General features: G+C 45.0%; 1 protein-coding gene across 10 annotated transcripts; it reads left to right on the top strand.

The window, feature by feature from the left end:
* The first annotated feature begins 5,405 nt into the window (after positions 1 to 5,405).
* Positions 5,406 to 16,050, top strand: SPP2 (secreted phosphoprotein 2). Of its 10 annotated transcripts, none has more exons than XM_039703627.1 (7): positions 5,406 to 5,552; positions 5,648 to 5,772; positions 6,670 to 6,792; positions 8,332 to 8,442; positions 10,164 to 10,218; positions 10,731 to 10,841; positions 15,796 to 16,050. In XM_039703627.1, the coding sequence occupies exons 1-6, from the start codon at positions 5,504 to 5,506 to the stop codon at positions 10,829 to 10,831; spliced, it is 564 nt and encodes a 187-aa protein (XP_039559561.1). In that variant the 5' UTR covers positions 5,406 to 5,503; the 3' UTR covers positions 10,832 to 10,841; positions 15,796 to 16,050. The 10 variants fall into 10 exon arrangements, with proteins under 10 accessions (XP_039559561.1, XP_039559562.1, XP_039559566.1 ...); XM_039703628.1 differs by having other exon boundaries at positions 15,793 to 16,050; XM_039703632.1 differs by having other exon boundaries at positions 15,763 to 16,050.
* The last annotated feature ends 1,558 nt before the right edge of the window (positions 16,051 to 17,608 follow it).

Raw genomic sequence — 17,608 nt, 5'->3', positions numbered from 1 at the left:
CAGGAGAAAATCCTAGCAAAAAGATATTTCAGAAAATGTGACAGTGACACCCTGGTGTGACTGTTCAGAGACTCTAAAATGCAGGATGAAAATGACAGCTTTGGTATTTAACATGGGATTTTTCTGGTCAAGGATTTGAATGCTAAGGCAGAAATTACAAAACTGTTAAAAGTTGTTTTCATTGGCAACCCCTTTTAAATGGCATCAGCACACTTCCAGGGGACAGGGTATGACACTGGGAACCGTACTTAGCACTTCATGGCTTCAGATGTGGGAGAGAAGTGTTTTGCCTGGCTTCACACAGGAGTTCAAGTTTTCCCAGCCCTTTGATCAATTGCTCATTGCAGGTCACTTTCAGGAAATGCAAAAGTATGTAACAGCAGATCTTCTGGAGAATGTGCCCTAGGGAATGTGGAGAAAACCTTGAAAATGATCAGCAGGCTCTGGAAAACTTAAAAAAAATTAAATAGATGTAGCCCTGTGACTTTTCAGGAACGATTCTTTGGTTATAGAGGAAATATTTGCTTTGCATCAGTTACAATGTTGTGACAATGACCCTGTAAGGTCTTTTCTTTCTGACAGGTGCAGGAAGGCCTCTGGAACTTCAAATATTTGAAGTTTCAAAGGCTGAAAGCAATCAAGTGAGGCCTCTGAGATTCTGCTGCAGGCTGTACTGTTTCAGAATATCTGTCTGAAATGTGTTAATGTGGTTTTGTTTGCTTAAACCTGTGTTTTTTGTTGCTTCACTGTGAAAGTCCATCTCCTGCTGCACCAGTAGGAGTTGTGCAGGGTGAGGTTGTGTCCATTGGGCATGCAGTGCCAAAAGGATCAGACACTGCAGAGAATGACAGAATAATTTTTGTTCTTCTTGGAAATGGTCTCCAGTACCTTTGAGTCCAACCTATGCCTGATGCCCTCTTTGTCACCAGCCCAGAGCACACTGTGTGCCACGTCCAAGTTTTCCTTGGACACCTCCAGGGATGGGGACTCCACACTGCCATGGGCAGCTCTTTGCAAGGCCTGAGCACCCTTTCCATGGAGAAATTCCTGCTGATGTCCACCCTGAGCCTCCCCTGGCTCAGCCTGAAGCTGTTCCCTCTACTCCTGTCCCAGTTCCCTGGGAGCAGAGACCCAACCAGCTGCCTCTCTTGTTCAGGAGTTGTAGAAGTGAGAAAGGTTCACCTGAGCCTCCTTTTCTCCAGGCTGAGCCCTTACCGCTCCCTCAGCCTCTCCTCATATGACTTACATGTGTGGCAGAGGGTACTTGCTTAGGACTCTGTGTGGGCAGTTAGAGAAATTGGAATTTCAAAGGCTTCTTCTCCCTCCCAGGAGGTCAAGGGCTGGAGAATATTCAGCAACCCACAGGCAGTGCCTGCATGGGCTGTGTGAATTTCTGCCAATGTCTCATGGGACACACAGATGACTTAGGAAGAGAATCAAAGCTGAGACTGTTGTGTCTGTGAATTATGAATCAGGTCTCAAATCCTCTGTTAGTCTGAGCAAAATTTAGAAGCCTTTCTCCTGCCTCTACCAGCTGATGTCAACGTAAGTCTTCTGCAGGTATGGTGAAGTTACTCAGAGAATCATAGAACACTTCAGGTTAAAAGGGATCTGAAGGCCCATCTCATTCTGATCTCCCCTGCCATGAGCAGGGACAGCTTCCACTCTCCCACGTTACTCCAAGCCCCATCCAACCTGCCCTGGAACACTTCCCAGGATGGAGCAGCCACAGCTTCTCTGGGCAACCTGTGCCAGGGCCTCGCCACCCTCACAGGGATGTATTTCTTCCCAATATCCCACCTAATCCTCCTCTCTGGCAGTGGGAAGCCATTCCCCCATGTTCTGTTGTGCCATGCCCATGGTGAAGAACTTCTCAGGGACCTTTTTGTTTTGCCAATGGCACACCACAAAAGCTATGGAAAGACAGAGGAATGTACTGCTGTGAATTTACTTGTTTTTTCTTTTATCAGAAGGGACACCATTAACTTTCATCTGTCATCTGAATGTCCAGGAAACAAGAGATCAGGAGTAGCTCCTCAGTGCCTGGAATGCTGTTTAGACTGTTTTCAGCATAGTGGCATGTGATGATGCTGGATGATTTATATTTTAAAGGAAGATACGTCTTGTAATTACGGAAATTTCACTCACAAAGAGAAATTGTTGTTCCGGTTGTCTGGGAACAGAACTGACTTGATTGCTGGGAGTGAAAGGAGTCTGAAAATCTAAGAGAGGCACTTTAATTTCCTCATTTCTTAACTAATGCCTGTTTGGTGTGTAGATTAAATCGGATACAGCTCCCTCCCTCTGCCCCAAGCTGCCTTGGCATCTGGCAATTGCTGGTGGTAGAGTCCAAGCTTAGTCCTGAAACTGCCAATTCTCCATCTCACCTTTCATCACTTCTCTGTGTGCCATGGCACCACTCTCCACCTGGTGCTTTCTAGCAGAGTCCTTTTTGGCAAATGCTGGAAGCTGGGCACAAAGAGAACGTGGAGAAATTCTCAGACCTCCCCAGAAACCCAGAACTTGAGTCTGAAAATGTAAAATTGGTTCCACTGCTTAAATATACTGAAATCAGAGATTCAGGGAGCTGGAATAGCAAACATCTCTGTTGTCCAGATGCTGTAAAGCCAGGGCTCTGCAGAAGAACGCCGATTTCATTAAACAATTTCCAAGGCCCACTCAGCATTACTACAATCCTGCTGGCAGCATTTCTTAAGAGCTGCTCCAAAAGGACAGTCTTTAAACTCTGCAGTTGCCTCAATATTTAAATTTACTCTTGCAGTGGCAGCAACACTGTGCCTCAGTGGTTGGGAAGGAATTTTACATATTCAGCTTCTAGTGGAGTATTAACTGGTCCCAGCATACAAAAGGCAAATGGTTGCCTTTTAGGGATGAAGTGGAAAGCTAAATGTTATCCAGACCACTTCAGCAAGGTGAAAAACAACAAGGATCCTGGGACACTGAATGTCAAGGTCTTTCTGTTTGAATGGTTTGGGTGATCTCATTCCACTGGGCAGATTTGCCTTCCTCAGTTTCTGAAACAGTAGTGCTCAAAGAAGTGCAAACATCCACCCCAGAAATAAGATGGGAAGCAGAACAAATAATGCTACTACCACGCAGGCACCTCTTTGGCAAGGAATATGGAGAGAAAGGAAAACACTCTTCTCCCTCATCTGTCACAATCTCAGCACTGCGTATTTCTGACAAAAGATGCATTGAGTTTGGAGCTCTCTGTCTCTAATTCCCAACCTTTCATAAGAATGGAACTTGAGATATTATTGCATTAAATAAGGATGAGTTTTAAAAATCTAAACACATTTCTTTGATTAACATTCAGGAATCAAAATACTGTAATCAACTCTATGACCAATCTTCAATAGCAAAACAAAACCACTCCTTCTTCCAAATGACATTTGAGCCACAGAAAACATTGCAACACAGAAAAATTATATAAAAATATTAGAACATTGGATCAGCTCAAATGCAGACACTGCTGAATGAAAATTATTACCGTTTATCAACATTTTTGTGTCCTTTATAACAGTGTGTACTTTATTCAACATTGCCTCTGACTGATTGTAGAGGAACCACGGCAGAAGTGGGTCATAGAGCTCACCTGAAGGCTTCCCTTGATCTGAGGCAGCCTGGTCCTGCCTCTGGCAGCAGGAAAGCTGAGCATGGCACAAAAGGCTGTTCCTGAGAGTCTCCAGCTCACTTTGCATCCTTTGCATTGTGGTGCTCTGGCATGGCCACAGCCACAGCAGAACATTCCTGGCTACAGGTGAGGTGTCCAATGTCAGACAATTCCCTTTTCTGACCCAGAGATGGGGCAACTAAGAGGTGTTTTATAAACTTTTATTCCATTTTCAGTCTCATGAGAAGGGTGAGACAATACAGATGTTATAATTCAAGCCATCACAATCAGAAGCCAACTGTTTCCTAATTACAAAACACTATAAGTTTTTCTTGGCCTATCAACTTTTTGCCACACCATGCTGTAAATGCCTTAAAGCCAATCATCTAAAATTACCCCTCATGGTTCCCACTACAATGCATCTTTCATAGTTCTGTTTCTCCAAAGTGTCCACTCTTATTTGCAAGGCCATCCTTTGAAACTTTATTCTAGCTCCATTTCTCTCTCAACAATGTCTGTCCTATTCCATGGCATTTCTAAGTCAGCATTTCTTGTCTCAAAGTTTGCATGCAGATGCACACTGTGTGAGCCTTCTGTCAGGCTTTGAGAATTCTCTACAAATCCATTTCCCACAGTCCAAGAGCTAGGAGAGAGCATCTTCAGCTGCACAGAACAAGGAGAATGGATGTAGAGGGAGGCTCCTATTTTTTGCTGGGAAAAGTTTCAGCATATTTGACCCCATTCCCAATGCTGAAATCCAAGCTAGCTGGCAAAAAGTTCCCACCCCTTTTCCTTTTTGCTTACAAGCAGGAGGAACTTTATGCTTTTTCGTATCAAATTTGAGCCTTCTGCAAGTTCCTCTGTTTGAGAAGTTCTTAAAATGGCCCCGTGCCACAGAATTCAAGAGCTGCAATTTGAAGGTTAAAGGGGGAACTTCACTCATGTGGAAGAATATTTTCATATTTTCACTATTTTCACTATTTTCACTATTTTCACTATTTTCACTATTTTATAAATATATTTTAAATTTTATATCTATTTTAAAATATTTATATATTAAAAATTTTTAATTATTTTTAAAATTTTATATTTATTTGAATTATCTTTATATTTTTATCAATTTTAATAAAAATATTTCATATTTTCACATGTTATTTTTATATATTTTCACATCTTTTTCCCTATTTTCACTCATTTTCAGTTCAGAATGGACATGGTTACACTCATCTCTGCCTTGTAAACAGGCAGCAACAGGTGAGTTTGAAGACTGCAGTTTCCAACATGATTTCCAAAATCCTGTTAACTTCTAGGCTGAAACTGCATGTCCCAGTGATCTGCCATGTGCCTGGTGTCTGGGAGGCTTCTCATGGGTGCTTTGGTCTGCAGGGCGATGGTGGCAGTTCCTCATGGGTGAATTCCCCTCTGGTGCTGGGGAATCCTCAGGGAATGCCAGCTTGGAAGTGCTTCCAGGTGCTGCCAAGACATGAAGGTCCTGGGTCCAGTGCTAAGGACAGAGTTGACTCACCCCATGGAAAACTAATGGCTAAAAAAGAACAAAATAACTAGATTCTAGTAGCCTTTGGCTACAAACATATGAGGAATTCAGTGCTCCCCAGAGGGGAATTCATTCCTGGGAAAAAGGCACAGCAGCCCATCGATTATCAGAGAATTACTGCTAAATGGAGAAAAGCTGACATCAAATATTTACTCTCAGATCAATTCTGTTTAAAGTGCAATGTTTGGAGCAGAGCTTGGACATAGGGAGGTCAGGTGTGGGATCAAGGCTGCGTTTATATAAAGACAGAGGGATATGCACTGGGAATCCTTGCTTGGAGAGGAAAAAGACTGGAGGATTTTGGAAGTCGCACTATGAGGATCCTAATTTTTCTCGTCACATTGGGTGTTTTCTCATGTTCAGGTAAATTGGAGCCTTGTCCTCCTTTATAGGGTGGTTTTGGGGGGAAAAGTATAATCCTTCAATGGACTTGTGATGGAGCTGTGCCTCCCTCTCAGGGTTCCCAGCGTATGACTATGACCTCCCTGTCACAGAAGAGGCTCTCAATGCTTCCATTGCAAGGATCAATTCCCAGTCATGGAGCAGAAACCTCTATGGTGTTGTCAGGAGCCGAGTCATGGGAGTAAGTACAAGGACAACGGAGAGCCTTTACCTGAAATGTGCTTTGCTGGGATGGAAAACTCTTTTTCACCCAGTCCTGGAAACCCAGATTAAGTTGGAGTTGGCTGATGCTACTTGAAAGAGGGTGGGTTTGGGCCCTTATCTGAAGTTACAGCTTCAGGAACCTAAATATCTTTTGCATGTAAGTTTAAAATTAAAATCCTTTTTGGAATTCAGATTTTTCACGCCTAAAATAGAAGTCCTGGAGTGTTGTCCTGTAGGATTTTGTTGAAAAGGGATGTTTTTAAATACCTCCAGCTTTGGGCATCAAGCACCCTAGTTCATCTGAAGCTCTTTGCTGGTTAAATGCCCTCACAATTCAGGATTCTTTCTCTGATCTTTATTTATGTCATCTGTCTCTATGCACCAATTCTGGTTTAAATCTGCTAGAGTCTAAGTGCAAGCAAGAAACCCCTATTTGTTTTAATTTGTGGTGCTCGGAATTGGGGCGGATACTCCCCAAGTTAAGGAGTTAAAACTTCTTAATTCAAAGTTATATTGTCCATGCTCCTGAACACCCTAAAACTTTCCTTTCTGTTAAAACTTCTTGATTCAGAGTTATGATGTCAATGCTCCTGAACACCCTGAGAACCTTTCTGTTCCTATAGGTGGCCTGTATCAAGTCTCTGCAAGAATGAATGTCAAGATGACATAAGGATTTATACTTTAGATTAAAAGCCCCAAGTATTTGAAAGTAGTGGGATTTTGTCCTTTTTTTTGAGGTTTTTTTGGGGCGTTGCTTTTTAAATTTTTTTTAAGTCTCCCATCTTGAGCTAAAGCATTGATTGGACAATGAGGAAAGGGAAAAGAATAATCCAGAAGGACTAATGCTGTGTTGTGTTGACCCTGCTTTCACCAGGTGGACACGTGGGACAGCGATACTTACGGGTTAGATCTGCACTTCAGCATCCGTGAGACCGTGTGCACCAAAGCTTCAGGGAGAGACCCCTCTACCTGTGACTTCAAAACTGGCCCTTTCGTGGTAGGTGCCCCTGGTGGGATTGAGAACCCTCCCCTGTGGTGTTTGTGAGGGTCCCAGGACGAGGGAAGAGATGAATCTGACTCCATGTTCTCAGAAGGCTGATTATATTATATTATATTATATTATATTATATTATATTATATTATATTATATTATATTATATTATATTATATTATATTATATTATATTATGCTATACTAAAACTATACTAAAGAAAGAGAAAGGATACATCTGAAAGCTTAACAACAATGAATAATAAAAACCCGTGACTGACTCTTCAGAGCCCGACAGAGCTGATGGTGATTGGTCATTAAGAAAAACAATTCACATGGAACCAATCAAACAATCACCTACCACATTCCAAAGCAGCAAAACTCAAGGAGAAGCAATCAGATTATTATTATTTACATTCCTCTCTGAGGCTTCTCATCTTCCCAGGAGAAGAAATCCCTGGAAAGGGATTTTTCAGAAAATATCACTGTGACACTCCCCTCCATGCAGTATCTTCTCAGGAAGGGTTGCAGTGCTGCTGGTGCTGAGAAGTGAGGAATGGCTGGATGCTTTTGATACAACCTGCAGCATGGAGTGGGTGTTGGGTGGGAAGGGTCAGTGGTGGAAACTCTTCTGCCTGCTCAGTGGGGAGGGCAGGGAGCTGGAAAGAGGATTTGGGAGCAGTATGTAGTGAAGGTATGTGTGCTTATGGGCCAAATGCTAGAAGGAATGGGTTATCCTCTATAGAGAAGAGGGCAGAAGAGCTGATCTTTCACTTGCTTTTACCTATCTGGGCACCACATGAAGGGTTACATTCTGTGTCGTGCAGATCCCCCCTCTGTGCTGACAGCGCTGATCTCTTCTGGATTTCTCTTTGAAATAAAAAGGCTCTTGATACAGCTCTTGCTCTCCTCTGAGTCTTAAATCACCAGCTTTGGTGGAAATACATTGTCCTCGAGTCTGTGCACAGACCTGGGACTTCTCTTTGCACAGTTACTTGGCCAAGTCAACTCTCTGCTCTGGAGCTCAGCAGCTCTTGGTGTGTGTAGGTGGCACCACACAGAATTGTTGGTTATTGCTTTGCTGTTTTTCTTTAAAAACTCAGAAGGTGGCTGCTACGGTGTTATCCCTGTATCTAAACTGACACCATATCGCTCTCTTCTTCTTAAGGCAATATGGTAGTGTGAGGATGTGTTTTCCAAACTTGAGTGCAGGTTTAGCTGCAGTTTTTTGTCCAATTGCAAAGACAACATCTTTAAGGGTAGTTTAATTTCCAGAGCTGGAGCTGCTGTTGGCATAGCCCTGCACGGTTCTTGTCTTTGTGCTGACCTGTGGAAAGGATGTGGAGGTTTGCTCCTACCCTGAGCAGGCTCAGAGGTTTGTGCAACAAACACATAGCTGGGGAGCAATAACATGTTGCTGTATAATTGTTCTCAGGCTTCTTTCTCTTGGATATTTTTTTTTTAATCCTTCTGCAGGTTCCCACGACCACTGAGAGTTTGTATTGGATGTTTGCTCTGAGATTGGCTCTGTTTTGTTCTGTTCCAGCCCACTGCTTCCTGCAGGAGTGTTGTGGAAGTCTCTGGGGGGCTGATTGCCAACCTCACTGTGCGGTGCCATCGCAGCACGTTCAGCTCTGAATCCATGAGCAGCGAGGAGGTAAGGAAGGGGAAAACCCATTTTTGCTGCCTGGAGGAGTGAAAATTCTGCTTACCCTCTTTTAAAGAGAAGTCCAGGTGTCTGTGTGTGCTCCTGTTGCAGGAGAAGGTTTGGATCAGGAAAGTGGCTGTAGTTTGAAATCCAGCTGTCAGCCGTGACTCTTCCTTTTCCATCACCTGAGGGCTCTGGCCTTGCCTGGGAGAGTGTGACTCTCTGTGGCAGTCTGGCACATCTATCACCTCCAGCACTTCCTTCATTGAGTATGGGCCTGGAGAACAGCGACTGGTACTTCTTGGACACACACAAATCCCTGTGGCTCTGTTACCAAACCCAGCTCCCAGCTGAGCTGTCATCACAGCACAGCCCAAGGACATTTGGTCTGCTGAGATCTTTGTTCACTTTTTGAGCAATATTTTGGTTTTAAGAGTGTTATGCAATGCTGACCTAACCTGGGAATTCCTAGTGATTGTTTCCAAACTGTGCCAGTGTCCACTTTATCCATAAACTGACTCTTGAACCTGTGTGTTTGCACTTAGAACACAGCTCTACTGTGGGGGTTGTGCTTGAGGGAGCACAATTTAACAAGCAGGGATATGGACAGCTTTTATTTTTGGAAAATTCAGGGAGCTAAATGAAGAATTTGAATTGTAGAATCACAGAATGGTTTGGAATGGAAGGGACCTTAAAGTCCATCCAGTTCCACCCCCTGCTGTGGGCAGGGACCCCTTCAACTGTCCCAGGCTGTTCCAAGCCCCAATGTCCAACCTGGCCTTGGACACTTCCAGGGATCCAGGGGCAGCCACAGCTGCTCTGGGCACCCTGTGCCAGGGCCTGCCCACACTCACAGGGATGGATTTCTCCCCAGTATCCCATCTCACCCTGCCCTTCAGCTTAAGGCCAGCCTTCATTGTCCAGTCACATTGTCCAGCCCTTGTGAAAAGTCCCTCTCCAGCTGCCTTGTAAGCAAACAGGATTCTTTGTTACTTTTCCTTGTCTTGAATTGCCAAATTAGCTTTTTTTTTTTCATTTTTCTCAAAAAAAATCTCCATTTCCTCAAAATCTCCATTCAGAGCTGGATAGCCAGTGCACCTCAGGAAGCCTGGCTCTGCAGGGCTAAAAGACTGCATGTGGAGCCCTGGAATGTGCAACACAGTTTGGGATGTTCAGTCAGTCCTCTGTGGGTTGACATAAGCATTGTTTAACAGGGCTCTCAGCACAAACACTTACTTTTACAAGCAGACATCTTCCCCCAAGTCTTCCTTAACCATCACTTAAAATTCAGTGCTGTTGCCATATTCCTGCTGGGGAATATATTTCCTGCAATGTTAATAAGGAATAAATGCCAAAGGGAATTACTGCACTTGAAAAGTAAAGTGTTTCCCTCTGCAGAGGGCTGCAGCAAGTGCACTGTAGCTCTTGCTGTGGAGCTGTGACTCTGCTCAGGGGATCTCAGCTTGGCTGAGGTGGTGTTGATGCACCTGTGGTGCTGTTTGGATGGGAGAAGGAATTGTGATTGACTGAGGCTTGCATCACAGAACATCCTGAGTTTGACGGGATCGTGGAGTCCAACCCCTGGATTGCAGGAGCACCAGCAGTAATCTTGTTAGCAAAATAAAGAATGAGGTTTGGAATTACTTTAGTGACCACCTTGTGCCTGAGGGAATGGAGAGGTGGGACTTCTTGCCAGGTGAGGTTTTTAAAGAAATGTCTTTAATTTCCAGATGATGCACGTGCCCATAACAACCCCTGACAGGTGGGGCAGCGCTCGCAGGGAAGGTAAGCCAGCTCTGCCATGCTGGAATACCCTGACCTGTGTTTTCCTCTTGGAACATCTCAAGGCCATCTGTCTGAGGGAGAAGACAGTGTGAAAGATCAGCTGTTTGCTCCTGGTCATGGGCAACTGTTTTTTCCCTTGCAGAGGGGTGTCCAGTTTAGGGTGCATGGAGGGCACTGTCCTGCCAAGCCAGGCCATGCTGAGGTTTATACATTTTTTGATTGCCAGATTTGTGCTCTCATAACCTGTACTTGTGTGCAGAATGCAGTGCTGAATATTTTCTATTCTAGAATCACAGAATGGTTTGGGTTGGAAGGGATCAGAATGACCATCTCATTCCACCCCCTGCTCTTGGCAGTGACACCTTCCACTATCCCAGCTTGTTCCAAGCCCTGTCTAACCTGGCCCTGGACTCTTGCAGGGATCCAGGGGCAGCCGCAGCTTCTCTGGGCAATAATCAATGTAAGTCTGAAAGCATCTCATGCTTACAGATGTCTCCATGTTCTTTTTTTAGATGATGCCTTTGCTCCTGAAGCCTTCCCTTCAAGGGGAAGAGGCAGCAGCCGTGGAGACTGGAACAAACCCAGATACTTCAACCCTGACAAGATGGAATAACCTGGGCTGGGTGAGTGTGGGTTAGGGTTGGGAGAGTCAAAGAACCTACAGCTCCAGGAACACTGGGACTGCAAAAGGCCATCCCTACTTTGTTGCTCCAAAATCTTTCTGATCCGCACCACCAATGGTGATGGGACTCGGGTTAGGGTAGACTTAGGGTTAGTTTTTATACACCCTGGATCTGCAGTTTTGTGGCAGAGTGGGAAGTGACTGCTCAGGATGAAGGACTTTTAGCTCCTTGGAAGACATCCCAGCTCCAGAGCTCATGGCTGTGCCTCACTTTTGAGTTGTCCATCCTGTATCCTCCAACACGCACCCGTGTCCTGGGGTGCAGGTAGTGTGCAAAGCATGCAGGAAAAGCCTTCTGTAAACTCAGAGTTTGAGCTTAGTGTAGGCTTCCAGCCTTTTTACCCCCATTTGCCACATGACAAGCTCAGTGAGGGGGTGGAGCATTCCCAGACAAAGGATATGAAGGAATGGCCGTGTCTTTGTGCCAAACCAAGTGCCCCAGAGCCATACAGCTCCTCAAACAAAAACTGAAGGGATCTGGGAGAAGCACTTGTCTCAGAGAATCCGTGAAGGAGATGTTTGGAAGCCAATTAACGGGAATGCTAATGAGAGGCAGCCGTGATTTATTGGAGCTGGCAGAGCCTATCCTACACAAAGCACCTTTGCTGACCTGCCTCTGCGGCTCTGTGTGGGAGCAGCTCTAATTGCTGCTGATGCTTTACCTGCTGTCTTAAGGCCTTAATCTAAAGGGAAGTGGTTTGAAAGAGTTTTAGCAACACGGAATGAGCTCATTCTTTGGCATGCTAAGCAGGTTTAAAGTAGTTGGGAAGAGGAAATTACTTAGTGCTCTGTCTTTGTGATTAAAAAGACTTCCATATCCAGGGTACATATCATTAGCAGGTCTCTGTCCCTGTGGAGTGCCAGAACGGAGTGCTCCCTGTGTGTGGAGCTCAGCCCCAGCCTGCTGCGTTGGAAACGAGACAGTTTTAGATGGAATTTAGCACCGGTGACTCACCAAAAGCTAACACATGTTACTCATAAGCATATCCGTGGTAAACCTCGATGTGCTGGAGGAGACAAGCCTCCTGCTCTCCTGGAAACGAGATATCAAAGGAAAACCCAGGCACTCTGCTGTGTTTGTAAGAATTATTTCATTAAATCCATATGCTATTTTAGTTCATCCCTGAGCCACTAAAGCCAATAGGCCTTTTTAATCACTGCCTGCCTTCTTATAGGAATCTCTAGCTTTTCTTTGCCTTTGGGAAGTGCTAGATATCTTTAATTCTCTGGCTCTCAAGAAGAGCTATCCCCTTTCAGCAGCACTCAGAAATGCTTTGTGTTCTTGTGCCTAACTTCTAACAAATCTCCAAACTGAAAGCAAGATGTAAAATCTTCCTGAAAATATAACGTGAAGCAAGCGGGGAGAAATTTATGGTTCTTGAAACCTAGAGCAGTTTGAAATTTAATACTTTCTGCTTGCTTTTAAAAATGGGTTGCAAGTGTCATTTATGAAGCTGTATTTCATGCAAGTGTCAGCTAAGGAGCTGTTTTTTCTGACGAGTTTCCTGGGTTTTGGACATGTCAGAGGCAGATACATCGGGAGAGTTAAAGAGAATATCAGCCCTACCCCCAAACCCCCTTGTTTCTCTTGCTTTTATCAATTTGACTTATTAGTTGCAAAGTCTGGAGAGGAATCTTCCTGATTTTGCTGGTATCCAGAATTAGAGCATTTCATTTGAAGTCAAAAATTAAACAGATTTTATGTATCTGAGGCCAGGAAAAGTTGTTCCCTGCTGTTTTTCCTGGGTTTTGGCATATGTGTGATCCTGGCTGGCATTATTACAAGCCATCCAGGGTTTGGTGGGGGCATGGGAAATGAGTTTTGAAATGGCAGTAGGCTCGACTGGCTTAGCTTAGCTGAGAAGATTTTGGGGGAGGCTGGGGAAATAGCAATTTAATAATAGAAGACTTTCATCTCTAGCTGAGAGAACCTGGTGCTGACAGGCAAAGCTAGACAAGTCCAAGTAAGAAATGAAATGTGATTTTTTTTTTTTCTTTTACACACTGGAATGGGTAACTGACTGCTGCAAAAATTGCTCAGGCAAGTGGCTGACAGTTTTTCATGCTGGATTTTACATTTCTGAGCTAGGCCTTCTTACGTTTTTGGCTTCAGGAATTATTTCAGAAGAATTCTGTGCCTGACTTTGTGCAAGAAGCTAGTCTAAATGAACCCACTGGTACTTTGTAGCTCTTTTTATTTATTAGAATATGCTAAATATTCAGGAGGGGGAAAAAAAATCAGTGCCATTGTTATATAAAGAGCATTTTCAAGTCTGCAGTCTTCAGACCCACCAGTCTGCTGGTGCCTGCAGGAATTAGAAATTGAATATGAAAAACCCCATCAATGATTAATGAGCTTACTTCACTGACAAGTCCTAATCAGATTTTCTGGATTTATTTCCTCGTCCATCTCCAAACTGGGGAGATTGTGAAATTCCCGTGCCATGCTCTGGGGCCAGTCTTTCCCATAAATAGTTCAGGCACACAGGGAGTGACAGGAGGGGAGAAAAAGCTGCTGTGCAAGGGCTGATCACCTGTTAACAACCTGAGCCTGAAACGAGCTGGAGTCCTCTGAATTGCAAAGTGGAGCCTAAAAATGGCTCAAACTTGCCGACCACCTTAATCCCCGGGGAGCAAAAGGGCCCTGATGCTTTGCTCTTCCAAAATCACCTGCCTAAGGCAGCTTTTCTTGTGCAGACCCGTGAATTATACCTGGAGCTTCCCCAGCTGTGCTTCATGTCCTTGAACATGAAAATCAAGAAGCAAGTTCCTGCCTTTGCAAAATACAAGTAGATGGTGAATGCTGATTGTGTCTTACTCGTTAATCACAAAAGGAAAGTGGTTTTTTAACAGGAAATCAGCTTCCTTCAGCATCAAGCCAAGGGGCTGTGATTTCCTCCTCGAATTTTCTGTATTTTCCTTACAATTGATCCCTGGCTGAGGACCCTGTCACCTGGCACAGCTCGCTCCTGGCAGGAGGGGTGGTGGCAGTCCTGAGGAGCTGATTAGCAGCACTGGGACAGACTGGCATCCTTAAATATCAGGGTGGGCTTTGCTCAGTGGAAGAGTATCAGGCGGCACTGGGCCTCTTCTCATACCTCAGAAATCCAGGATCTGACCTTCAGAGTAAAATGGGTGCTTGTTTATCTGTCTCCTGTAAATATAATAGCAGAGCAGCGTCCACAGCTCTCCTGAGGTATGGAAAACTGAGCTTTAATGCCCAGTGCCCTCATTAAGGAGCTGCTTGATTTTAGTTGCGGTTTTATATCCTCATGTCTTTGTTTTTGCCTCTCCTGTTCACCCACCCACTTTCTACGGTCCTCATAAACCTGCTTATTGCTTTCTGTGGGGAAAAAAAAAAGAAAAAATAAGAAAAGTGAAGCACCAGAGGGAAGGAAAATCCCTGCAGGGTGGGATCTGTTGCAGGGTGAGTGAGCTCCATGTGGGATGAGCTTTAGGAGCGTTTTGGCGCTTGGGGAAATGCCAGGCTGCTGTTTTATCGTTCCTGCCACAGAGCCTGGCCGTGGTGGCCACATCCTCAGTGTCACCTGGCAGCTGTGATGTGCTGTGGCAGGGGACAGCGTGCTTCCATCTGTTCAGAGGAGGACTCGGAGGGAAACAGAGCCAGGCAGGGCCTTTCCTGCTGCTGGGGTCAGAGCGTGGCAGGGCTGGGGCAGAGGTGTCAGAGCAGAGAATCAGGAGAATCGCTGTGACAGCCTCCCCGTGCTGTGAGCAGCAGCAATTTTTGCCTTGCCCTTTGTCCCCCCTCTTCTCGATCTGTTTTGAAGGATTGGACCCACAGCAGCACGGAGGAAATTGTTCCTGCTTAGAGAGGACATGGAGCTTAGATGACCCCTTGCACTTCACAAGCCCCTTTGTCTAATTCCAGGAGGAAACCAACAGGACTTCCTTCCCTGCAGGAATGGAAAGGGCTCTCGACTGCCCTCAACCTATTGCTCAGTGCTGGCTTTTAGAAATGAGCTCCTCAAAGCATCACACAGTCCTTCTCAAAGCAGGGCTGGTATGCCTGAGGTTGGAATACCATGGGATAGAGATCCCTCATCCTACACACAGGAACCCTCCTGGGGGAGCACTTTCTCCTTGAACTGAGATGGAATTTCCTGTGTTCCCTCTGGTTCCTGTTTCTTCTGTTGTCTCTTGGTCCCCAGCAATGATTGCAGTGGCTGGTCCTGGCATCCCCCATCTCCTGGGCCTGCCTCCAGGCAGGATTCAGTGGCTCCTGGACAAGCTGTTCTTAGACAGTCACTATATTTAATCCCTTCCACACGTGTGGACTCTCCTTTCTTGCCCGAATCTGTCTCTAAAATTTTACTAACAAAATTGTCTTACAGAAAAATTTGAGGTTGCCATGGTGACCAACTTGCTGAAGACGCAGTGTAGGCTACAGGGTGCTGGGGAAGCTGTCACATGTTCCCTTGAAAAAGCACATTTCCCATTTCTTCTGAATATTGCACTCTGCATTCAGATCCATTTCACAGCAGACCATACATCAGCTTCTAGCCTCAACCATCTCTGCTTTTGGGACTTGACAGTACATGTTGATTTGTGTCCCATGGTTCTTATTTCACTGTTGTTAATTTTTGTTACAATCTGCTTCTTTTTATTCCTTTTTTTCTCCCCCTAATTAGCCATTGCCACAACATTTGTGAACATATGAAATGTTTTGCATGTACAGGTTTCTTTTTGCAGATTCCACAGAGTGGGAAGCAAATTAATAAGCAACTTGTTGAAGCTGAATACACTTTTCCCAAGGATGGTTCTGAGACAATTTCTCAGACATTTCTCCTTCCTTTCTGTTTTTAAAGTAGATTGGAGAATGAGAAGAGTCAAGATTAAAGTAGATTGGAGAATGAGAAGAGTCAAGATTAAAGTAGATTGGAGAATGAGAAGAGTCAAGATTCAAAGATCCAGAACCTGATGCCTTGGCCTTTCCTTTTTGGTGAAAAAACTGTTCTTCTGTGGAGTGAGAGTCTTTCCCCAAACTCACTTTCTGCTCGTGAGATGCTAAATACACCCTCATCCATCAATAAGCCCTTCTGATGTGTTAGGTATCCCTGGGAGAACTCCAATTTAACTGTGTCCAGGACATTTCCACCACCTAATGATGCTATTAAAACCTCATTATTCCATTTGTTTGTTCTGTGTTGCTTGTAATTTTCTGTGATGCTCCCGGCTAATTATTGATTATTCAAACCAATACACCCACACTTAATTCCTGTCTCTCCGGGCTGCAGCAGCTGTGGACAGAACAGCCTCACTCCAAATCCAGAGGCTGGAGTTGAAGTCCACCAGGAATTTGGCTTTAATGGGTTCTTGGTCGCTAATGTGGAGAGCTGGGGGCTGCTAATGACGGTGATTGTCAGGTACTAATGGCTTTTGGAAGAAGGCCAGGTTAGAGCAGACCTCTGGTGTGTTCCTCACCTGGGAAAGGTCTCAGCAGTCTTGTCCCCTTCTCCTCACCCCCTGCACAGAGCCCACCCTGCAGCTCTTCAGGAAATTGAAGGTTTCTGTGCATCTTGGGGGGTTTGTTGGGGTTTGTTTTTTTTAAGGATTTGTTAGTCAAAATCAACTTATTTTTCTCTCTAAAGCCACTGTCCCCCCAGTTTGACTGTCACCTCTTTTTCCCTCCTGTTTGCAGCGGGGTAACCTGATATGTAGGAATTTCCATCTCAAAATCTTGGGAAGATGCAGTCAGAGCCCTCAATAACCCCACGGCAGCAGGGAGCAGAGGGTGCTGACAAGGTGCAGAGGTCTCACAGAGGAAGGGATGCTTTCTTTTCCCATGGTTGGTTTGCTTTGCTTGGATGAACAGGACTGGGAACCTTCAAGGCCAGGCTGGATGGGGCTTGGAGCAGCCTGGGATAGTGGGAGGTGTCTGTGCCCGTGGCAGGGGGGTGGGATGAGAGGGGCTTTAAAGTCTCTTCCAACCCAAACCAGCCTGGGATTCCATGATTCCTTTGCTCTGAATGCCCAGTGCCAGAGTCCTCCATGATCTGTCTCTCTTCCAAATTTTTGTATAGTATCTTCTTTCCCAATAGGGCTGATTCCACCCATCTGTGCTGATTTTAGGTAGAGCCATGACTCTTCATTGGACAGGAGCAGCCTGGGTGCTTTCTGAAACTCCTGAGCTCGAGAGATTGTGGCTTAGGTATTTTTGTACATGCCTTTCTGGCCCAGGTGAGCAGAAGACCTTCCTGGCCTGTTTTTCCAAGACCTGGCTTTGTTTCCTGGAAGGGATGAGGTGGATTGACACAGGAAACAGCTTCAGCTGGGCATGTACTCTTCCTTGTTTCACTCTTGCTTTTCCCAGTTCCCCACAGACAGTTCTCAGGGCCAGGAGTTGGATTTAACAATCCTTGTGGGCCCCTCTGACTACTCAGGATATTCTCTGACTCTGTATTTGCTAATATGTGATAATTAAAAGTGTGCTTCTCTACACACTCACAAACACATACACAAAAAAAACCCCAAAAAACCAACCAACCAAAAAAAAAAAAAAACACCAAAGAAAAAAGACCCACCTTCTTTTTTTCCACCCCCTCCTTTTTTTTCCCCCCTCCTAGCCAAAATGATTGCAGTGTACTTTAAGCTCCTGGCTGCATGCAAGCAAATGCCTTCACACCTAGGAGGTGCTGATGTGGCATCTGCTGTGCAGATGTTTATCTGGCAGCAGGGAGCAATATTTCC

The sequence above is a fragment of the Passer montanus genome, unplaced genomic scaffold, assembly GCF_014805655.1.
Source record: "Passer montanus isolate IOZ18808 unplaced genomic scaffold, ASM1480565v1 scaffold165, whole genome shotgun sequence".
In the NCBI taxonomy this organism is placed as follows: Eukaryota; Metazoa; Chordata; class Aves; order Passeriformes; family Passeridae; genus Passer; species Passer montanus.
This window is presented reverse-complemented; position numbering and strand designations above follow the sequence as displayed.

Bases quoted from the DNA above. Each gene is read 5' to 3' on its own strand.
- SPP2 (XM_039703627.1), top strand. From the start codon at position 5,504: ATGAGGATCCTAATTTTTCTCGTCACATTGGGTGTTTTCTCATGTTCA. The intron at 5,553-5,647 runs GTAAATTGGAGC...CCTCCCTCTCAG, and splicing joins GGGTGTTTTCTCATGTTCAG to GGTTCCCAGCGTATGACTAT. The intron at 10,219-10,730 runs GTAAGCCAGCTC...TTCTTTTTTTAG, and splicing joins GGGCAGCGCTCGCAGGGAAG to ATGATGCCTTTGCTCCTGAA.